Raw genomic sequence first — 18,869 nt, forward strand, 5'->3', positions numbered from 1 at the left:
TCCCGTACCTACGGGCTCGTACCTGCGGCCCTCTTCACGCAGGTGCGTTTATACCAGATGCTCAACTGCTTCAGCCCTTCTTCAAATTCCAAATTCGATCCGTTAACCACCTGAAATCCACCTGGGGCCCTCGGGACCTTAACCAATTATACCAACACGTCCCAAAACATATTACGAACTTAGTCGAGCCTTCAAATTACATCAAACAATGTTGAATTCATGAATCACACCCCATTCCAAGCTTAATGAACTTTAGAATTTCAAACTTCCTCATTCGATGCTGAAACCTATCAAATCACGCCCGGTTGCCCTCAAATTTTGCACACAAGTCACGTTTGATATTACGGACCTACTCCAACTTCCGGAATCGGATTCCGACCCCGATATCAAAAAGTCCACTTCCGGTCAAACTTGTCAAAAACCTTCAAATTTCTAACTTTAGCCAAATGACTCTAAAATGACCTACGGACCTCCGAATCCACTTCCGAACGTGCTCCCAACACCAGAATCACCAAACAGAGCCATTCCCGGACTCGAAATCCCAAACGGACATCGATAACATAAAATTCACCTCCACCCCAAATTCATGAAATTCTTCCAAAGTGCTAACTTCCACAATAGGTGTCGAAACGCTCCCGGATCATCAAAAATTCGATCCGGACATACGTCCAAGTCCAAAATCATCATGCGAACCTGCTGGAACCTTCAAATCCCGATTCCAAGGCAGTTTACTCTAAAATCCAATCTTAGTCAATTTTAGCTTTCGAAATGAGAATTTGCTTTCCAATTCAACTCCGAACTTCCTGAAATTTAATCCCGACCATGGGTACAAGTCATTATACCTGAAGTGAATCTGCTCATAGCCTCAAACTGCCGAACGACATGATATTTTCCGAATTTTGAATAGTGTTTTCGTTCAGATTTATCCTTACATAAAAAGTGGCTAAATTTTGATTACTTTTGAAACTGTGGCTATTTTTCAATTATCACTTGTAAATCTAGCTATTTTTGAATTCCACCCACAATTCGATCCACCTATTGGCAAGAAATAGCCCTAACTCTAAGTTATTGGTACAGTCCAACATTTTTAATAAAAAAGCAAATTATTGCATCAAAATATCATAATATAATTGAACAATAATCACTATTTAGTGCAGAAATAAAATTTAGATAAAAGCACCCTTAGCTGAAATACGGAAAAATACCAACATAATATGCTGAATTATGGAACTCCTGCGTAAAACTCCAACATATTATGTTAGAATTTTAGCAGATTATAAATTCCATCACATTATGTTGAAATTCATATGTAAAAATTCAAACTCCAACATATTACACTGAAATTTTACAAATATAATTTGCCTCCAATTCAAGAACTCAAATAATTGAAGCTGAAAAAAATTATTTTGCTAAATAAGTCTCACTATTCGTGGTATGATAAGTTCGTTAAGCATTTAATTTCCTAAATTATATAGTACTACTTAAACTTTTCAGTTGGTGTATCGAAGCTTCTTTTCTTGTGAAAGCAACTTAGCAAAACGGATTAGAGCTTCTTCATTTGTTCCTTCCCCTTGAACGGGTTCATATTGGCCTGTCTCTAAGTTGACCCTTGATACTGGCTTTTTCAATAGATTGTTACCAATCTGCACAAGTGTCTGCATATTTTTTGTGGTTGCTATATCCATTGATGTAGCATCCCCAATCAAATTATCCTCCTGTCCAAAATATAAAGGATATCTGATATTATTTTTATGTTATACACTTTTAGTTTTACAACTTTGCTGCAATAGCTCATTAGTTCAATGACTAGCAATGTCTTTATGTTAAATAATTAATGATCAAATTATAGAAAAAGTCTAGTCTTGATACCTGAATTCTGAGGTAATTCTTTTCACTGCGAAGTGTCTGAAACATAGTTGAAACATGTATATCTACCATATCAGCACTTGCATCATTATAAACATCCAATATTGGGGTCTGACCATTGTTGTAAACCCAACCAAGTAAACCCCATTTTGATGCCGAGGCTGCGTTATACCCTTGATGCTTGCCAATACCTGTGCCTAATGATAGAACCAACATCTTCTTGCTGTCTATTGTTTCCATCTCTTCATACTGAAATTTGCCCCTCATGATTTCTTTTGAAATGTGTGTAATTGCCATTTGTGTCTGCAAATAGAGTTAAAGAAAAGTGCAATTTTATTAGTATGGAAAACTGTCAATGACTCAAAACTTTTTCATAGTATTTGATGTATACTTCCTAGGGATGTACAAAAAAAAATGATAAATCGTACCAAACCAATAATTCGTGTCAAACCGGAAAAAAAAACCTGATTGTGGTTTGGTTTGATTTGTTTTGGTATTGGAAAAAAAAAAAAAGACCATAATTGGTTTGGTTTTAACTAAACAAAAGTCAAACGAAACCAAACCAATCTGATAGTACATTTATACAACTTTTAAAAATATTTTATACATATAAATACTTATTGTAGTGTAATTTATAAATATTTCTTAAACTTTTTCACAGTTTTATCTTTTAACGTATTATTTCAAGTTTGGACTTAACATTCTTGGATGGTAAATAAATTTTATAGCTCATAAAGGTAGTAACTCAAACAAAGTTCAAATCCATACTAATGCTAACAAAACAAAAATTCAATTCAATACCAGGAATGACGATAGTGTTGGATATTGATGGTAGGCTAGAAACTCGTATTTTAGTCATAGTTTGCATGCTAATTACTATATTTTACTTGTGTTTGAGCTTAAATGATAATGAATTACACTTATTCTGTGTTTAATGCCTTGCAGGAAGTGATTCCGAATTAAAAAGATAATTTGGAGCTAATTCGAATAATGTGGAGCTTTGAAGTCTATGTAAAAGCCCAAGAAACTAAACTGGGATCACGTTCGGGGGTCGGTAGCCAGGTCTGGATGTCAAAAAGTGAAGAAAATGAATTACTTGGGATAACTAACACTGTCGCGCCGCGTAAATTGATGTTGCATGTCATAATCTGCTCTCTGAACTTCCCCACTACCACACCGCGTGGTGCGGCGCTAGGCACGACGCGCGTGTACAAAATTCTCAGAATATTTTTCCTGTTTCGGTTTGGAAAGGGTAGTTTCGTCTGGGTCCATTCCTATATGGTATAAATACACCAAAAATACGACTTTAGAGAATATTTTACCTTGAAAGCTTTTGGAGAGCATTGGAGGCTACAAGACACAAGATTTCGTCATCTTTCCATAAATTCAATACAGGAGTTTGGATTGTAACGTTTGATTGAATGTTTTCTTACGCTTTAATTATATTTGTGATGACTTCCTCCATGATTATAGAGTAGTTTTCCTTAGGGTGTGACGAATATAGTGTTTTAATTGATATTTGTGGATTTTAACTCTAGTTCTTTGCTTGAATTCGTTTATGGAGCTTTGAATTGTTGCAACTTTATTCACCTGTTTATTTAATCAAAAGAGAAATATTGTGGTGATTATCTTCGCATTATTTTGTTTGGTTTAATTCAGCGATTCTCTTAAGTAATCGAAAGAGCTTGTTGAATTGGTGATTAAATCAAGTTAGGAGAATATTCGAGAGACGTTTTCCTTAAGATTAATCCATTAACGCATGCTTGCCTATTTTCATAGTGCTTATATTTGTTCACCTCGTAGAGTTAAGATTTAATCGAGAGAGGAGTCTTGGCTCCACGTTTGAACTAATCATCGAGTGAATTCGTGAGAATCATTAGAGCATTAGAATGAATTGAACTAGAGTTAGATCAAATATAGTTATCTTGCACCTATCCTGTCATGACCCTTATTTCTCCCATTGATTATTTTGGTGTTGCTCAACTCTTGTCTTTCTGTGATCAATTGTTACTTGTTTTAGTTTTCATAGTTAATTTTAGTTATAAGTCATCCCAATCAAAGTGTCAATCATCCTGAATAGTATTAAGCTAGAAATTACTTGAACATTGTTTAAATCCAACAAGTTAACTTCTCAGATGTATGACTCGATCTTTTTCCAAAGAATTGATTCCATACAATCCAGAGGTGGAAAAGTGTCTACGACAGTTGAGGAAAGAGAAAGAACTCACCGAAAAATTCTTGGGGCAATCTTCAACCCAAGAGAACATGGCAAAAAGCGGTGAGCATGTAGTTAATTTGGCTGTACAGGAAGCAGCCCAATAGGAAGCAGTCGCACGGGCAGTTGCTGAGGAAGCTCTCAGAGCTGATGAAATGGTTGACGACAACGGAGGATGAAGATTCAACCTGAATTGACCTCTGGATGAAGATGAATTTAGACGCTAAACAACTCAGTTGGAGGTCCTCTTATGAAGAAAACTCTTGAGGAGATTGTTGCAATTCTGAATGAATTATTTGAAGATGCAAATCAATGGCCTGCAGAGGATAATGAGAGAAGGAAAAAGGTTGGGGGTACAACAAGTGTATTCTAACACATCAGTGCAAGCCCAGCTAGACACAATGGCCACAAAGATAAGAAAGTTAACCTTAGCCAAGGCCCAGAGCCAGTCATCCTTGGTTTGTGATTTTTGTGGAATGGGTCATCGAACGCATGAGTGTCAGGCCTCGACTACAGATGAAGTGGTAAATATTGTGGGGAGCTTTGACAGAGGCAACTACCAAAGTGACAATAATTTTAACTCCATGGGGCATAGGCACCTAGGTTTTTCATGGAGTTCACTAGGTGGTAGTGCAAACGCATGGCAGTAGAATAACTCCAGACCCCAGGGACAGGGAGCTCTAGGTTTTCAAAATCACCAGAGGCAGCAATATCAGCCTCCACAGTCTAATTAGTCTAGCATGGAAGATATGATGAAGGCCTTAATTATTAAGACGTATGAGAGGCTTGAAACACATGGCACAACTATCCGAGATCAGGGCGCAGCTATCTCAGAATAGGGCACAACCATTCGAAACTTGGAAAGACAGGTGGGGCAACTTGCTAATCTATTGTATGAGAGGGTTTCAGGAACTCTCTCTGCTGATATTGAAAGAAATCCAAAAGAGACAATAAATGTAGTGTCTTTGAGGAGTGGGAACGTATTGGAGGATCCTAGGTCAAAGCAAAGAGATGAGTTGATTGAAAGATATGTAGAGATTGTGGAGGAGCAAAAAAATGGCAACATTCAAGAGGGTGAAGTGATGGTAGATGGTGGTCTGAAAAGGAAGGGGAAGACTAGAGCTCAGAATAAGAAGAAAGATGAGAATGCAATAAATGAGGAGACTGAAGAGAGTAAATATATGCCTCATTTACCTTTCCCTCATAAGAAGAGAAAAGAGAAGCTGGACAAATAATTTGGGCGCTTTCTAGAAGTGCTCAGGCAGGTGCATGCGAATATACCTTTCACAGAGGTGCTTTCACATATGCCAGTCGATGCTAAGTTCTTGAAGGAGATATTGTCCAACAAGAAGAAAGTAGAAGAGACATCAGTTGTCAGGCTCATAGAGCATTGTCGTGTCATTCTGCAAAATAAGCTCACTCAAAAGCGTGGAGATCCAGGGAGTTTTACTATACCTTGCTCGTTAGGAAGTACTAAGTTGAAAAATCTTTGTGTGATTCAAGTGCTTCTATTAATGTTATGCCTTTGTCTATTTTCAAGAAATTAGAGGGAGAGCTTGGAGAAATTAGGTCGATACCTGTGTCCTTGCAGCTGGCGGATCAGAACACAATCATACCTGAAGGAATAGTGGAAGATGTGCTAGTTCGGGTGGATAAGTTTGTATTCCCAGTGGACTTCATTGTAGTGAACGTGGAGGAGAATAGAGAGGTCCCTTTTAGGTAGACCCTTCTTGGCTACTGGCAGAGCGATTCTGGACATTCAAGAAAGGCAGCTCATGCTCAGAGTGGGGGAAGAAAGGGTGATCTTCAAGATGGAAGGAGCAATGGGGGCCCTAAAGAAGCGAACTAGAGAGAGTAAGCATGATAAGTGTGGGGTGTACCCAAAGAAGGAAGAAAAGAAGTTATCGTCATGGATGTGTGCACTGGTTTGGGCGTGCAAAGAAGATCCCGACTTCGATTCAGACCCCGACTAGATAAATCAGGAGAGTTTTCTTTACCTCTTGCTTTTTATTTGTGTGTCATAGAAATATGCCACAATTTAAAGTATGGGGTGTAGGATGTAAATATGTACATGTGTCTTTGTTTTATTGTGTTTTGTTTCCTTATGTTTTGTTTGAAGAAAGAAAAAATTGACTTTTCCCGATGATAGATTTCCTCGACCGTCTTCTTGAGGGATCAAAGATGAAGAAAAGAAATTTCGTTCATCTTTGTTTTTCTTTGTGCCGCAGTTCTTTTCCAAGGGTTTTGCTTGAACCAGGTGTAGTTAGTTTTTTTTGTTAGAAAATTTGAATTCTTGTGCTATGGTATTAAATGGAGATGACTTTTCTTGACTTTGTTATGCCTTGAGAGTAGTTAGTGTCTTAGTTGTGATACCTAGGCTCAGTTCTTGACTCATGTATAAGTGCCGTAAAATATTTGATTTTAATGTTGCTTAACTGCTTTGACAAGAGAGTCGGGATAGATCCGGTCCTAAGTGAGTTATGTGCCAACGTGTGTGTGAGATTTTTGTTGATATTCTGTGCATGTCAGTTGATGTCTAGAGCTTGCCCCGTGTATTTGCAAAGAGAAATAGCAGTCTTGTTCAGTCTAAAAAGTGCTATAGATATTTTTTTGTTGAGCCAATTATATGTTATGACCCGCCTAATTGTTGTGTATCTTAATTAGCCCCGTTGAGCATGTAATCCTATTTCTTTGGCAACCACACTACAAGCCTGATCCCTGTTTGTTTGAATTGACTATCTATTTGAACCTTTACCTCTCATGAGCACTTGAAATTATTATGAGCTTTTAAAAGCTAAGTTGAGGTATTATCGGGTTTTTGAGTGAACTATTGAAAAAGGAGAAAGGTGCATTGTTTGAAAAATTGTAAGAGCCACTTGTAGAGAATTGAAGGAAAAAAAGTAGTTTGCTTGAAAAACATTCAGAACTTAGAAAAGAAAAACTTTGATTCCTTACTAGTGGTAGTTCTCGTCGTGTTTGTGCTTAAAGATATTGGGAGCTTCATGTTATTGTGTGTGAATATTGGGGTTTGATTTGACACAAGTCTGGAGTTTAATGTGTTAATGTATATGTATTAAAGTTCTTAGGGAAGTGTAGTCACTATATCTAAATGTATCCTACCTGTCCTGCTGCCTACATTAATACCAAAATAAAGACCTACTTGATCTTTGACTGAATGAGCTCAATTAGTAGAGTATTACACTACGGGCAAGCATATGGTGCGTCTTCTGTGGCACATGAATTTTAATTTTGAGAGTAAGTAAATTCTTTCTATCTTGAGTTCGTATTTGTTCTTGAATTTTATTGTGTGTGGAACTACTCTCTATCTTTGGTGTGAGGGAACATGATTTGCAAAGGAAAGGTTATGTCTTTAGCCTCTGTGTCAGAATAAGTGAGCAAGTTTTTGGAAAATACGTGGTGTTTTTGAGTCGAGTCTTGAGGCTAGGATGTTATGATAGGGTACCTAGTCTACTTTAAATATTCTTGGCATGATGCGTTAGGGAAGTTGTCTGATGAGAAGGTCGTCTCTATGTGAAGTGCAGTTTGATTGGTCGAGGACGAGCAATGGTTTAATTGTGAAGTATTGATGGTAGGTTAGAAACTCGTGTTTTAGTCATAGTTTTCACTCTAATTACTGCATTTTATTTTTGTTTGAGCTTAGATGATAGTGAATTGCACTTATTGTGTGTTTAATGCCTTATAAGAAGTGATTCCAAGTTAAAAAGATAATTTGAAGCTAAATCGAATAATGTGGAGCTTTGATGTCTGAGTTAAAGTCTAAGGAATTAAATCGGGATCGCCTTCGGGGGTCGGGAGCCAAGTTTGGATGTCAAAAAGTGAAGAAAATGAATTACTCTGGAAAACTAAAACTGCCGCACCGCGTGGGGCGGCGCGACAGTGTAAATTAACGCTGCCTGTCAGAATCTACTCTTTGAACTTCCTCACTACCACAGCGCGTGGTGCGGTGCTAGGCGCGACGCGCGTGTACAAAATTCTCCGAGTATTTTTTCTGTTTCGGCTTGGAAAGGGTAGTTTCGTTCGGTCCCGTTCCTACATGGTATAAATACACCAAAAAGATGATTTTTAGAGGACTTTTGACCTTGGAAGCTTTTGGAGAGCATTGGAGGCTACAAGACACAAGATTTCATCATCTTTCCATAAATTCAATACGGGAGTTTGGATTGTAACGTTAGATTGATATTTTCTTACTCTTTCATTATATTTTTGATAACTTCCTCTATGATTATGAAGTAGTTTCCCTTAGAGTTTGACGGATATGGTATTTTGATGATATTTGTGAATTTTAACTCTAGTTCTTTGCTTCAATTCGTTTATGGAGCTTTGAATTATTACAACTTTATTCACATGTTTATTTAATCGAAAGAGTAATATTGTGGTGATTATCTTTGAATTATGTTGTTTGGTTTAATTCAGTGATTTTCTTAAGTAATCGAAAGAGCTTGTTGAATTGTTGATTAAATCAAGTTAGGAGAATATTCGAGAGACGTTTTTCTTAAGATTAATCCATTAACGCATGCTTGCATATTTTTATAGTGCTTATATTAGTTCACCTCGTAGAGTTAAGATTTAATCGAGAGAGGTGTCTTGGCTCCACGTTTGAACTAATCATCGAGTGAATTCGTGAGAATCATTAGAACATTAGAGTGAATTAATTAGAATTGGATCACAAATAACTATCTTGCACCTATCATGTCACGACCCTTATTTCTCCCATTGATTATTTCGGTGTTGCTCAACTCTTGTCTTTCTGTGATCAATTGTTACTTATTTTAGTTTTTATAGTTAATTTTAGTTATAAGTCATCCCAATCAAAGTGTTAATTATTCTGAATAGCATTAAGCTAGAAATTACTTGAACATTATTTAAATCCAATCCCCGTGGAGACGATAATTAAACTTTACTATATTTGACTAGTGAGCATCAATTTCGTGTTGTGTTTTGCGCTCGTCAGATATCTATTTTTTAGTTTTACATTGGTTTATAATGAAAATGCATAACATAGTTTATTTTTTTCTTTGGTGCTTAGTAATGTAATTTAATAGTACTTATTAGGTATACTTATTTTAGCATGAACTATATAATATTTTTAGATTATGTTAATTTTTATTATGACTTATTAATTAGCAATATTTGCTTTATGCAATTTTATTATCGTTGTTATTAAATATTTTAGTATAATGCTATGACGTATCTCATATTATTGTGTTACTTTCTTAAAAATATATTATATAATTGTATTTTACCAGGACTAAAAAAAATTTGGAGCACAAGTTATATATTTTGCGCTATGAAGACTTTACCGGAAAAAAACTAAAAATCCAAAAAAAATAAAAAATCCGAGAAGAAACAAGATTGAAAACCCTGACTTTGTTGGTTTTCAACTTATGTGGCAAGATTTGATTGGCACAGAGTTTAAGAAGAAAAATATGCCTTTTGAAACTTGTAGCCTTAAGCATGTCATGAGATTTATGTGGCAATAAAAGTATATTATTAAGAGTAAAATAAAAAAATTAAAGTTAAATTATATTCGAATATAAAAATGCATGGGTCATTCTTTATAGATCGGGCTAATAAAAAAATAGTGTTACATAAAATAGAATAATGAGAGTATCTATTTTTTTGTAAGTTTAACTTCTAGGTACTGACAATATGAATTAAGATTTATACCAGTAGATCATCCAAAAATAATTATACGTAGCCAATCATAATAAAGAGATCAGTAACATGAAACAATAAGGTAGATATCGAGTTAAAACATGATAAAGATACACATAGTATAAATTTATTCTGTTAGATGTTGTTTGATAAGTGGGATAAGGGAAAATAATCCCGAGATTAGATGCGAGATCATTTTATCCGGTGTTTTGTTGAATTGTTAAATTCAGAATTAGCAATTTCGGGATTAATCCATCTCACAATTGGATATTATTCTATCCCACATTGAGGGGGGGTAATAATTTTGGGACTAACTAATCCCAGGATAAATACTGAAATGACAAAGATGCCCTTCTCGAAAGCTCTTCCTCCAAAGTCTTTTAAACAATCAAAGGTTAAAATTGAAAATAAAATTTTATCACAACATATCTAGTATACACCTAAGACATAATTATATTATACTCCATATACTCATTTTTAGTCCAATAAACCAAATATCTCCCGATAAAAATATATTCATTATTTAATTCATATTTTATAATCCCGGAATAACTTGTTCTTAGTGTATGTAAGTTAAATATTTTTTCTCCAAATGGCTACTAAAATTATTTATGATGTTAGTACATGTAAGTTAAGTATTTTTTCCAAACTGGCTACTTACTGGATTATTTGCAGCCACACCTCCGTCAATCATATCAAATGTGCGTATTCTCCCTTGAGCATCCCTAGTCTCAAAATAGTGTACCGGAAAAAAGGTTGGTGCTGCGGAGGTACTGAGGCAGATGTCTGATAATAGAACATTCTTAGAGACATTTGCTCTGGCCTAGACACAAATTCAAATAACTATAACCCATCATGTTCATAAGGGAGAAAAATAAAACATCATATATACTAGTATATGTTTGGTACGACATTTAAGAAGAAAATGCTTTATATATCGTTTTCCGAAACATGTTTCAGTAAACAAACATATGCCAGATAATTTTCATGTAAAATGACTTTTATGGTACGAAACAAGAAACATACATCAACAGTGGTGAAGATAATTGGTTGAAGGCGCTTGATATCAAAAGCAGGGATGACAGTATGAGTCAATGTCTGCTTCATAGTAAGTTTGCCTAATATTGATTCAAGCAACAATCTTAAGTAGTTGCCATCGTACTTTGGTCCTCCAAACAAATTGAATATCCTATGCACGAAGCTGTTACGGCGGTTTGCGGGAAAGATGTGAGGGCAGTGTTCCATATAGAAGTTGGAAATATCTTTAGCTGCATATAAAGGGCGATTATCTCTGTTTGGAGCTGTGAGCATAGTAGTAATTAATCCACCTGTGCTTGTTCCTGCTACTACATCAAAATAGTCTATAATCCTTGCATTTCGTCCATCAACCTCCTATTAAACCCAACATAAATATAATTTTGGGTTAAGGTTAAAGAATTGTATCATTCCACGATAAAGATGAGGATGGATCATAGGATTGGCTAAAGAGTGTCTATATATCACAGACCAATGATTAATGAGCCTCCACACGCATAATTAAATTGTGATTGGCCTTATATTTTGTTTACAACTTGGGTCAATGTGCTAGCATTTTTAAGTAATACTAACCAATTAACGTAAGTCCAATATAATTTACCAAAAATGAGGTGAAAAAAAGTAGCTAACACAGTGCTAAATAAAGAACCTGAAGCTTGGATTCAAGAAAGGCAAGAAGGGTTCCTGGAATAATGCCTCTGATTCCACCCCCGTCAATGCTCAAAACTGTTATAAAATTCTTTCCTTTGGTAGCAGCACAAACAAATATTGGAGGTTGTACAACTTGAATGGTCACTAACAAAGTTAGTGAAACTAAGAATAATAACCTTCCCATAATGTACTATCAAAGTTCTATAGTGGAGTGGAAGTTTAGGATATATATGTTTCTTATAATTGAAAGATATAAGCAAAGTTAGAAAAAGGAAAGCAAATTAATGGCATGTTCTTTAGCTGTGCAGTTGTCAATGAAACTTGTCTCTTGTTTGGACTTTTGAGTGGCAATATGAACTTTATGGGGACCTTCACATATGATTTAATCCTCTTTTGTCGTACGTCTTGATTTTAAATATCTTCCATACCCGTGATTTGCTCCTTCATTGGCTTCACGTGACTTAAGTCTTTTAAATTTTCCAAAATGGTTAACTTCAATCTCAAACAGTTTCAACAGTCCATAAAAGATGGATATATGGATGGTTGTTCCAAGTGCATGGAGTAAACTCGGACTCAAATATGATAAGATTGTGTGTCGGATCTCATATTTTGGCCAAGTTGTGGCTAAAAAATAGGAGAGAAAGAAGTTGAACCTCTAACCAACCATTGTGGCTAAAAAATAGGAGAGAAAGAAGTTGAACCTCTAACCAACCAAGACACATTACTTCTCGTCGTTAAATTAAAAGGGCAACATATGGTATTTTCTTAGTCATTTATTTATTTAATTTTTTGGTAAATAAATTACCCCCGGCCTTTTACAATACAGACAACTAGGAGTGTACATAGGTCGGGTTGGTTCGAATTTTTCAATTACCAAACCAAATCAATGGTGTCGGATTTTTAAATTTATAAACCAAACCAATAAAGTCGGGTTTTTCAATCTCGGATCGGATTTTTTTGGTTTTTTCGGATTTTCGTTGTATTTTTCAGTAAAATAAGTAGCACAAAATATGTAACTTATGCTCCAAATATTTATTTTAGTCCTAGTAGGATACAACTATATAATGTATTTTTCAAAAAAATAAAATAATAATGTGAGATGAGTCATAATATTGTACTAAAATATTAAATAACATAGATAATAAAATCGCACAAAGAAAATATTACTAATTAATACACCATAATAAAAATTAAAATAATCTAAAAATACTATATAGGCCGTGCTAAAATAAATATAATTAATAAGTACTATTAATTACACAACTAAGCATAAAAAAAAAGATAAACTAGGTAATACATGTTCATTATAAATCAATGCAAAACTAAAAAGTAGATATTCAATACTATTGTCATTCCTAGTGTTGAATTGAATTTCCTTTATTAGCATTAGTATTGATTTGAACTTTATTTGACTTATTACTTTTATGGGCTATAAAATTTATTGGACCATTCAAGAATGTTAAGACCAAACTTTAAATAATACTTTTAAAGATAAAACTATGAACAAGTTTAACAAATATTTATAAATTATATTACAATAAATATTCATATGAGTAAAATATTTTTTAAATTTGTATAAATATAATGTCGGGTTGGTTTGGTTTCGATTTGACTTTTTTTAGTTAAAACCAAACCAAACCAAATCAATTACGGTGAAAACCAAAACCTTAATATGTGGAGAGAAATTCTAATGAAAATGACATCTTGCTTCCTTTTGGTTGGGGTCCAATTATCAATGGTTAACAACATTAAGAAAATAAAAATAAATTGTCAAACGTGGTACATGGTGGAGTTTATATTCGTTAAATATTAGTTGGTGAGTTTCATCTTAAAGATCTATTTGATTATAAGTCTATACCGACAATGATTCTTGTTTGAAGCGCAATATCTGTATCCATTTAGCTGTAATTGGACTGAATAAATAGATAAAGACATGACTAGACCAAACTATATCAGTAAGACAGAAGAATGACAACTTGGAATCTGGAGAGGCCTAATTCTTCATGAAATGACACGTTTACACTATCCTTTTTATTTTAATCAAAAGCCAACAAGACACAAATTTATGCAGTCCCGTGAACATAAAGCTTATATCCTTGTCCTTATAAGTTTATATATACACCACTATCTTGTAACAGGCAAATTCAATGAACTTTTTGAATTTGAGAGTTTAAGACATGCAATACTTTCAGGTGCTAGTAATTGAATTTGAAATTTAAAATTTGCATAATTAATGTATTTGTTAGCACATATATATAGTATATCGATCAGAACTATAGCAAGCAGAAGTTCTCAGTGTAAGCCTCACAGTAATCTATTATTAAAAATTTTAAATGGCAAAATGGTCTTCTGTCCATTTAAAATTGCACCGGATTACTAACCCAGTAAATAAACGTATGAGTTTTCCCGTTTAGCACCTCTACTTCACAGAATGAGGAGTAATAAACGCCTATTGACCATGCATATGTGAAAGAAAAATTATTGACATGGCCAAACTATGTGCAAATCACATTTAAATGGCGCGTGAATATAGTAATTTTGATAGAAAAATATTAAAATAAATAAAAATATATAAATAATAACAAAATATAACAAAGAATAAAAAATAAAAATTAAGATCCCAACACTTCCTTCCTCCCACCCCCTTTCCCCCATTCTTTCCGTTTCTCATCTCATCCCTCGACCCAACCTTTCCCCTCCGTCCCCTCTCCATTCTTTCCCTTATTAACCTTTCGTTGAAAAGGAATTACAACTTTTTCTTAATTGAGTATAAGGATCTAGAGAGAAGAAGGTAACTCACAACTCGATTTTCGGTAGAAGGAAATCGTCTCCAATCTAGTCATCACTCTGATGGTGATATTAATTTTGTGACGATGTTTTGGCGGCAAAAAAAAAAAGGCTCTCTTCTTCACATTTAAATGTTTGAAGTTTCTTTTTGGAGTATGTTTTTTGTCAACGAAGAGATTGATGGTGGTTTATGGCTAAGGTCACTATTACAAACTTTAAGATCTAGTCAATGCTCCTCTTTTTCTTTTTCTAAGAAAAGAAAAAATAAGCCGCAAGGGTGAAATGTCATTTCTGATTTGTTTGGTCTATGTCAATGGGCTTGGTGGGAAAGAGGTTTCAACAGAGATGGCGATTGAGGTAGTTGAAATCAAACGGAATAAGGTGTTTGGGCGAAGAGATGGCTAGAAATTAACAAAATGAGTAGGCAAAACACGGAGAGCGTACTATTTGTCGCCGACATATATATTACCAGTGAGTTCTCCGACCAACTTGAGTTTTTTGCTGGTTTATGAGCTTCTTATTGTCTCAGTTGTGGTGGAAGAGAAGAGAAAGAAAAAAAAGTTAAAAATTTGATAAATTGAATTTAAAAAAGTGGGACCTACAAATTACACATGTCAAATAATAAAAGGTTAGTAAAAGTATATCATTTTTAACATTAGAGGATTTTCTGCGATGCATTTTTTCTCTCACTGCATGTTAGCTTAACGTACGCATCCATGGGGAAGATGGCACGAATTCCATCTCAGAAAGCTCTAATGGCGCAAGCGTCATCATCGTTGGCAACTACAAATCAAGGAAGGAAAGAAAATTAAAGCAAAATTGATGTAGTAGTAACTCAGTCGCCGAGGGAAAAGGAAAATGTACAACATGAGGTACAATTGAGGGAAGAAAAGTCATATTCACATGTAAAAGTGCAAGAGGAATAGGCTAAAATAGTTCAATCGCCGACGAGCAGTCGAATATTTTCTTGGGCTGAGGAAGTAGAGGCAACAGAAGAGACAATGCAAAATAAATCAATTTGGGACGATTTGATATTGGGAAAATCTCGAACACCGACTTCAAATTGAAATATATCGCCCCTGAAACTCATGGTAAGTTTTCTGTTTGTGCAATTGATGTTGAAGATATAAGTTTAGAGCTAGAATATTGAAAGTCGGCAGTAGTTTGCTATGTCCTTGGGGCACACCCCCCCTTTTGCTGTGCTAAATAGATACATACAGAGGATGTGGGCGAAGCATGGTATCAACAAAATTTCTATGCTGGAGAATGGAATTGTATTAGTTCGATTTGATTCCGGGGGGGGAGGGGGGAAATGAGGTGATACAAGGGAAAATTTATCATTTAGATAACAAACCATTTATAGTTAAAGCATGAAATCCGGATATGGAATTTACTAGAGAAGAATTGCTGATAGTGCCTATATGGATCAAACTACCCGGCCTCGAATTCAAATATTGGAGTCCTAAGGGCCTAGGCAAAATAGGCAATTTTATTGGGAAACCACTTCTAGTGGATCACAATACGAAGAAGAAAATGGGGCTCAATTTTTCTAGGTTATTGATAGAGATAAAAATGGATGCAAAGCTTCCTGATATGATAATGTTCAGGAATGAAAAGAGGGTACTATTAGAACAAAAGATCCAATATGATTGGAAACCTATATTATGCAATTTTCTGCCATATGTATGGGCACTCTGAAGAGGAATGCAGGAAGAAGAAGGTTACAAAACCTGAATTACTAAAACAAGGTAAACAGGTGAGAAAGGAGAAACCAGAAGAACAGAAGGAGAAGCAAAAGGTGGACTCTAAAGAAGCAGGGAATCAGGAGAAGTTACACTATGGTATAGCAGCAGCCATGACTAAGGGAGAAATGGCACCTGCTGAATCATCTTCCAACATAGTGAGGAATCACAATGTGCAGAGTGGGAGACCTGTTGATCAGACTACAGGGTGGATTACTCCAGTGAATATCAGAAAGCAGCAGTTCAAACAAAATCAGCAAGTGATCAATCAGAATTCTTTCCAAGTTCTTGACAAGGAAAGGAACAATAATCAGACTCAATCAAGCTCAGTTTGAAATGAGGGAGGCCAACTTATTCCTCTCTCAGGAAATGGTTAGACTCTTAAGCTGGAATGTCAGGGGAATCAATGGCCCTACTAAGCAGAAGGAGGTCAGACTCCTTTGCAATGAACAAGAAGTAGGTCCGGTTGATTTACTAGAAACAAAGGTCAAAGTAAATAAGATTGAGGGTCTAGCAAACAAATTATTTAGAGGTTGGCAATATGTTACAAACCTAGAATACCATTATAATGGTAGAATTTGGATTACTTGAAAGCAAGATTACTACCATGTAACTCCTGTTACCAGTTTAGGACAAGCAATCACTTGCAAAGTGATATACACTCCTATGCAGACGGCATTTATGCTGATATTTGTATATGCTTTTAACCAAAGGGCAGAGAGGAGGGAATTGTGGAGTTATTTGGAGAATCAGAGTATAGGGTGTAATATCCCTTGGTTGGTTCTAGGTGTTTTAAACTCAGTGTTGAATCAGGAAGACAAAATTGGAGGGAATCCTATAATTGTAGCTGAGATACTGAATTTTCACAATTGTGTGGAATCATGTGGATTGCTGGAAATGTCAACTCATGGCAGTCGATATTCATAGAATGACAAACAAGGAGATCAAAAGGTATTTTCAAAAATAGACTGGGCTTTTATTAACAATGAGTGGCTTACTAACATGCCTATATATACAGCCATATTTCTGCCTGAAACCATAAGTGACTACTGTCCAATTAAGGTGGCTCTGTAGAGTACTTCTCCTAGAGTTAAGAAACCATTTCAATTTTGTAATTTCTGGTCGAAACATCCTCAATTTGCTGAGAAAGTGAAAGAGGTGTGGAAAGTCCAAATGGATGGATGTAAAATATTGCAAATGGTAAAGAAGCTTAAGATACTAAAAAGGAAGCTGAAAGAGCTGAATGGGCAACATTTCAGAAACATAGTAACAGAGGCAAGTGAAGATGGAGAAGCTCTAGTTCTGGCTCAAAGATCTTTGCAAGCCAACTCTTACGATCAAGTGCTTCAGTAAGATGAAAAAGTGAAGCATCAGAAGTACAGGCAATCATCTTATCTGGCTGAGTTGTTCCTGCAACAAAGAAGCAAGGTAACATGGATCAGACTAGGTGATGACAATACAAAATACTTTTTTCAGTTATAAAACATAGGAAGATGCAAGAAGCTATTACTTAGTTGCAAGAGAAGAAGAATAGGGTGCAAACAGATCCTAATAATATAACTGGAATACTAGTGGAGTACTATGAAGACTACTGGGGAGGAAGGAAACAACAAGAACAAAAGCTCATACATGATTGCTGAAGAATTGACCAACACTGAGTATAGAGCAACAAATTGAGTTAGTGGAGCCTTTCACATAGAGAGATGTTAAAGAAGCTATGTGGGGAATAGATATTAACAAAAGTCCTGGTGCGGATAGATATGGAAGTGGTTTTTATAAAGCTGCATGGGAAATAATTGGCAAAGACATAACTGAAGCAGTGTTAGAGTTTTTTTATCTATGGGAAACTGTTGAATTAAGTGAATGCTACCATGGTTTCTTTGATTCTAAAAGTCAAAATTTCAGAAAATGCTAGCCAATATAGACCCATCTCTTATTGCAATGTATTGTATAAATGTATCTTAAAGATGCTCTGTACCAGGTTAAAGAAGGCAATCACTCATTTATTAGCTAATAACCAAGTAGCATTTGTTGCAGGGAGGTCATTGGTTCACAATGTACTTATCTGCTATGAATTGTTAAGGCACTACAATAGGGAGACCTCTCCCAGATGTATGATGAAAATTGATTTGAGAAAGGCAAATGGCATTGTTAGCTGGGACTTTATTGAAGAGGCATTGGAAGGGTATGGATTCCCATCAAGTTTTACCCAAACGGTTATGACGTACATCACATCCACTAGATTTTCTGTGAAGGTAAATGGGATAGGATATGGATACTTTGCTGGGAAGAGGGGTCTAAGGCAAGGAGATCCAATCTACCCCTTATTGTCTATCCTTGTTATGGAGTATCTATCAAGCGTATTTAGGAAAATGTTGAGCTTCCGAATTTCAAATTGTATCTCATGTGTAAAGTACTGAAACTTACACATCTTATATTTGTTGATGATCTAATGATATTTTGCAAAGGTAATAGTGCATCAGTAACCAGAGTAATTGAGGCTTTAAAGCATTTTAGTAAGGTGACTGGTTTGGTGGAAAATTTTGATAAATCAAACATCTTCCTAGCAGGAGTGGATGAATCTGTAGAGGATGAGTTGTTGTGCTGGATAGGCTTTACTGCAGGTACCTTTCCCATTAGGTACTTGGGACTTCCATTATCATCCAAGAAGTGGAGCAAGGTGGAATGTCATCAACTGGTGGATAAAATAACTAGTAGAATCACTAAGAGTTATGCAAGGCAATTGTCCTATGCTGGAAGGTTACAAATAATCAATGTTGTTCTGTTTTCAATCTACAACTTCTGGGGAGCTGTTTTCATTTTGCCTCGGAGCATCTTGAAAGAGGTGGATAAAAAGTGCAGAGAGTATCTTTGGGGCGGGTCTGAGGAAAAGAAAA

At 35.4% G+C, this 18,869-nt stretch overlaps 1 protein-coding gene across 1 annotated transcript; it reads right to left on the minus strand.

Moving 5' to 3' along the window:
- Positions 1 to 1,238: 1,238 nt before the first annotated feature.
- LOC107778101 (patatin-like protein 3) lies at positions 1,239 to 11,886 on the minus strand. Its single transcript, XM_016598298.2, has 5 exons — positions 11,442 to 11,886; positions 10,784 to 11,149; positions 10,419 to 10,580; positions 1,870 to 2,169; positions 1,239 to 1,715 (listed from the first exon to the last, which is right to left on the minus strand). The coding sequence occupies exons 1-5, from the start codon at positions 11,625 to 11,627 to the stop codon at positions 1,491 to 1,493; spliced, it is 1,239 nt and encodes a 412-aa protein (XP_016453784.1). The 5' UTR covers positions 11,628 to 11,886; the 3' UTR covers positions 1,239 to 1,490.
- Positions 11,887 to 18,869: the final 6,983 nt, after the last annotated feature.

The sequence above is a fragment of the Nicotiana tabacum genome, chromosome 14 (genome assembly GCF_000715075.1).
Source record: "Nicotiana tabacum cultivar K326 chromosome 14, ASM71507v2, whole genome shotgun sequence".
NCBI lineage: Eukaryota > Viridiplantae > Streptophyta > Magnoliopsida > Solanales > Solanaceae > Nicotiana > Nicotiana tabacum.